The 5,000-nt window shown below is 35.4% G+C and overlaps 2 protein-coding genes across 2 annotated transcripts in view; both read right to left on the bottom strand.

Moving 5' to 3' along the window:
* LOC144444966 (uncharacterized) overlaps nucleotides 1-3,152 on the bottom strand; it is a 3,782-nt gene extending 630 nt beyond the window's left edge. Inside the window, exons 1-5 of the mRNA XM_078134517.1 lie at nucleotides 3,010-3,152; nucleotides 2,222-2,436; nucleotides 1,850-2,014; nucleotides 1,467-1,614; nucleotides 210-274 (exon numbers count right to left, since the gene is read on the bottom strand). Of these exons, the coding sequence (XP_077990643.1) occupies nucleotides 210-274; nucleotides 1,467-1,614; nucleotides 1,850-2,014; nucleotides 2,222-2,436; nucleotides 3,010-3,152 (736 nt within the window). The remainder of the gene's footprint in view (nucleotides 1-209; nucleotides 275-1,466; nucleotides 1,615-1,849; nucleotides 2,015-2,221; nucleotides 2,437-3,009) is intronic.
* Nucleotides 3,153-4,138: 986 nt separating this feature from the next.
* The window catches only part of LOC144444965 (solute carrier organic anion transporter family member 4A1-like), a 6,835-nt gene continuing 5,973 nt past the window's right edge, over nucleotides 4,139-5,000 (bottom strand). Inside the window, 1 exon segment of the mRNA XM_078134516.1 lies at nucleotides 4,139-4,506. Within this exon segment, the coding sequence (XP_077990642.1) occupies nucleotides 4,139-4,506 (368 nt within the window).

Genomic DNA, 5,000 nt, shown 5'->3' with positions numbered 1-5,000 from the left:
AAAATTTCACTGACGTTTCGATCTCAAACAAGAGACCCTCTTTAGGGATCTTCCGATGAAAAAATACATTGGAAAAATGATAAACATAAATACATGTACATGTAACATAAAACTAGTATTGTAACGATGTGTAACTGTTGAAATGGTAGGTAAAAACTAGGAATAGAGACTACATATGTAGCGGCTACTCTCTTACGGTGTAGTCTTACCGTATTGACATATATAGCTGAATTCAGCATCGCAGTCATTATCGTTCCAACCATACTTGTATATCCTGTCAATACGCAATTAATAAGTCAAGGTTATGAAACAACAGAATCTCACACGAGGAGGAAAAGTATGTGGCGTACCCGTGATATTTTAAGGTGTGTTTGGTGTTCCCTGCGACCATACATTCACGAGCAAAGCGACTTAGAAAACATCGCAAGTATCAAGAGTCATATATATCATATTGCTCTGTGAATATTGATGCATAATTATGCATATATATGCAGATTAACGTCAAATTTCGGCAAAAATAGACGTATGCTTACGTGAGTTCGTGTATGTGGAACGCTTGCGCGCTAATTTGCATACTGTTGTGACGTATGCATTAAATGTTTCAGATCTGTTTAAGCAATGCAATGCAAATACCAATAGTGTTCGTGCAAACCGATGCAAATAATCACTTGTACAGCTGAGTTTCCTATCAGTTGGTGTTTATCTCTGCCTAGCAGTGGCACATGTATGCTTTAAATTACACGTGCGATTAGTTATTGTCAATGTACCTATCAAATTATCTGAAATCTGAAGATTTCATTCTAAAGATACTGTATAATTACCGAAATTCATTAATTATGCAAATTACTCATCAAAATCAAAAGGTACATCAACAAGCTCCCTAGTACACATGCGCTGTTATTATTTTGTATGTGTCAAATTACATGAATTTTAACCTTGCATTCTTAAGATATAGACTAACTGAAACAACTCATTAATTATGCAAATGATTCATTAGAACTAAAAGCTTCACCAACAAGCTTTGTAAGCCACGTGCGATATGTTATCCTGTAAGTATGCTCCAAACTATGCGAACATTTGTATAATTATTGAAAAAAGTTTATTATGTAAATTCCAGATGAATACATAGCAAGTTTCATAAAAAATGATGTAGTAATGTTTTAGGTATCCTGTCCACCAACAGACAGACAGACTGACAGACAGAGACAGGCAGACAGACAGACAGACAGACAGACAGACAGACAGACAGACAGACAGACAGACAGAGACAGACAGGCAGACAGACAGACAGACAGACAGACATACAGACAGACAGACAGACAGACAGACAGACAGACAGACAGACAGACAGACAGACAGACAGACAGACAGACAGACAGACAGAAAAAAGTATAACATAACCTTCCTTTACATGATAGAGTGAATAGGAACACAAATATGAACAAACACATTCAGACTACACTTACTGATAAAGTTGCAGACAGTCTTCGTAGAAGTCATAATTCCCGCCATTATTAGGCTCATCTGGACCCCATGCCGTGAATTCCAAACGTTGATATCGCGAAGTCATCCACCCACCTTCATACGTTTTATCATTACCATTTACCCAGTAAGCTGTAGGTGTTGGGTGAAGAATATGAGTGCAAATGAATTAAAGTGGTGACAAGTGTTTTTTCTGTTTTTCGAATTTTACATTTATAGTTGTGATAATTAGCTTAATGCAATGACAACATCTTCACCTGTAAATTACAATTTTTTTTTCGGAATTCCGAGTTGTCCATATATTTTTGTGATGAACAAAATTATGCAATGGCATATGTTTGTGTGTATCAGAAATCAATGACCATACCGTCGGCTGGTTCGGGAATTTTATCCAAAATGAAATTGGCGATAGCATCTTGCGTGTAACTGTCCATGATTTCAGCTAACCGTGCTCCGTGTCGTTGACAGTCACGTTTTGCCTCCACCCACGTCATGAGTCCGATATTAAACTCATAAATTACCTCCTTTAGATCTACATATAAAACACAGACATTTACATAAAACAAGTCAATTAACGTGTTTTTCACTGATTATGTAAAATGGCTTTATAAGAAGTCATTTTGTTACAAAAATTGTAATATATACTTTGTTAGCTGCAAAAGAAATTAAGCAGTTAAGTATACGTTTGTTGTACACTTTATGCTTTTATAGTGTTGAAAGCATGCAACCTAATACTTACGGAGATATTCAGCGTATCCAGAAATCCGATCAGACGCACTACTACTCGACATGAATAACGAACTCATTACGTCATACCGAGGATGACTGCTATAACTGCTAGATAGAGAACTTTCGGATTGAGAACTTTCAGCAGTCACACCATAGAGCAAGGACAACCAGAATATTGTCGAAAGTATTGCAAACATTCTGGCACAAGCTGTACACGTCATCTTGCTAAGTATGGAACACAAAACAGTATAGTTGTTTAAACTAATTAGATGGAGATACATACGGGTCAAAAAGACAAACAAGTCTGTAGTATTAGAAGCTTATGAAATGTTTCTTGGCCTACTGTAGTTTCTGTAAAGTAAACGATTTATAGATAGTTGTATTTTACATTTCTATTTCTTTAAAGTACAATGGAGACTTTTGTATTGGAAGTGCTGTGTTTTATCGCAATATGTATGTATCTACAGTATTGCCTTAGATTTCTATGTTTACCAAAAATATAGCTTTCGAAATCGAAATTGGAACTTAGCTATAAAGTCATGGAGTATCAACTAAAGTTAGTCTTGAATCTGTTTGATTACAAGGTACTGGTATGTATTTACGTGCGAGGTAAGATTGGTGCAAATGAACGCGACTATAGCTGACTACGCAAGAAGTGACACGTCGATCCGTGGACATTACACAGAACAAATGGCTTAAAGTGTCAATAAACACGTTTGTTAAAGTTGAAAGTATACCTACTGTCTTTAAGAGGATTGAATACTCAGAAGTACATAACTGTTCAAAAGGTAAACTCACCTAAACTTAAATGCACTTTCCAGAGGTCTCTTTGTTCCACGAGTATTGTCAGAGGTTTTATCTAAGGACTTGCTGTTTTTATAGACAAATGCTGTTATTATCAGTTGCAATTCATATTTGTCTCTTAGTTTCGACGTCAACATTTCAAAACAAAGTCTCCAAAGGCAATGACGTCAACATTATTGTGACATTGTTGACCAATAAAAATCAAATGTGTGCATTTTTGATAATTTATTTTCAATATATTTCTGTTACCTTCTTTTAAGAAGTCATGATTTTTTTTAGTCTTAAGGTGGCTGTTCGACAAACTGTTTATAAAGCTGTCGTTTTTTGAAAAAATAATAATAAGTGTAAAATCAATCAATTGATATATAAACTTAATATCCGGGCAATTATAAATTCTTTTCAGTAGAAGATTTGTAAAAATTATTTCCGAGCAATTTCGTCAGCAGTAAAACTAAACACCGTGTTTTTTTACCACTATTAATTTGTAATCAGTTTGACCTTAATAATATTTGGTAAATGGACTGAAGTTGTATAGAAAAATCTAGATCTTAGGACAGCGATAAATGTCAATAAAAGCCGTACAGACTACATATATGTGTATGTCACCCGTACACCTTATAATAAATACACCAGATAACGTATTTAGGAGGAAGGAAAACACACAACATACAACATTACACTTTATTTCCATTTATCAGACATTTGAACACAGACAATGAGATAAACATGGTAACGTAAACACGGAGTTACAAACAAATTAATTCTCGACGTTTTAATACAGCCAACGGTTCAAAATATGCATCTGGCGAAGGTAGACTCCCCCCCCCCCCCACCTCCCCTTACGTAAGAAAGTTAATTAAGTTTTCCGCATAAGGTATTTTCGCTAATCCTTTCATCCACTTATCCAAAAAAATTGAAAAAAGAAAAGAATAGTAAAGCATAGGTTCGAAAAATAATTGTTCGGTAGCAATTACATTGATTGGTCAGATACAGTCACGTGACTGTATAACGTGATCTCCCGAAAAACAATATGTATATAAATCCTTAACTGACTTTGAAAGAATGTTCTAACCACTGAAATATACTAGTAGGTGAGAGTGACGTCACTCAGATGATTTGAATGTTATTTTGTTTCTTCATCTGCTTGTATATTGTCTGCATTGCCATTTGTGTATCCTAAAAGTTCAACTGTGCTTGTTTGTCGGTTCATAATTGCTGATTTAGTATCCTCCTCCATGGTTGTTGGTTGTTTACCATTTTCCTCTACCTTGTCACTATCTTCCTCTTCTGGTGGCGCCTTGTACACGAAAATAGTGATGACCAAAAAGATGACATTGAGTATGAAAATGACTGCACCCGTCACGAAAAACTTAACTGCAAACTGGGTGTTATCATAGATCCAACATGAACCTTTTTTATCACACACTTCTTGCCAGAGTAAACAACTACTGTCGATAATCAGACCACAAATAATGGGTCCGGGAATAGAACCTGGAAAATAAGACCAAAATAAATGACATAACTCTGAAGGTAAATGTGCTACTAATCCTCAAATGGTATATTCCATAGTACTGTGAAAATTGATCAAGCTGCAAAAATAGTGTTGGCTGAAGAGTTGATACTACTAAACCGAATGGTTTATACATTTTCAATATTATTAGGTGGCTCCCAAAACGTTTTTTTTTTTTGCTATAAATTTCACAACATAATACAGGCATTGCTAGCGCGCGCACACATGGAATGGTACATTTTAGAATTTATCATTATATCACTGTGAACACAAACCAATATCACTGTCAGATGATACAAGGAAGATTCAATCACTATATATATATATATATATATATGTGTGTGTGTGTGTGTGTGTGTGTGTGTGTGTGTGTGTGTGTGTGTGTGTGTGTGTGTGTGTGTGTGTGTGTGTGTGTGTGTGTAAACATATGTTTCAATTTGGACGATCCTGGCCAACACTGAAATCGAGACATTGA

The sequence above is a fragment of the Glandiceps talaboti genome, chromosome 13 (assembly GCF_964340395.1).
Source record: "Glandiceps talaboti chromosome 13, keGlaTala1.1, whole genome shotgun sequence".
Lineage (NCBI taxonomy): Eukaryota > Metazoa > Hemichordata > Enteropneusta > Spengelidae > Glandiceps > Glandiceps talaboti.
The sequence above is the reverse complement of the archived record's forward strand: the minus strand, read 5'-3'. Positions and strand labels throughout refer to the sequence as shown.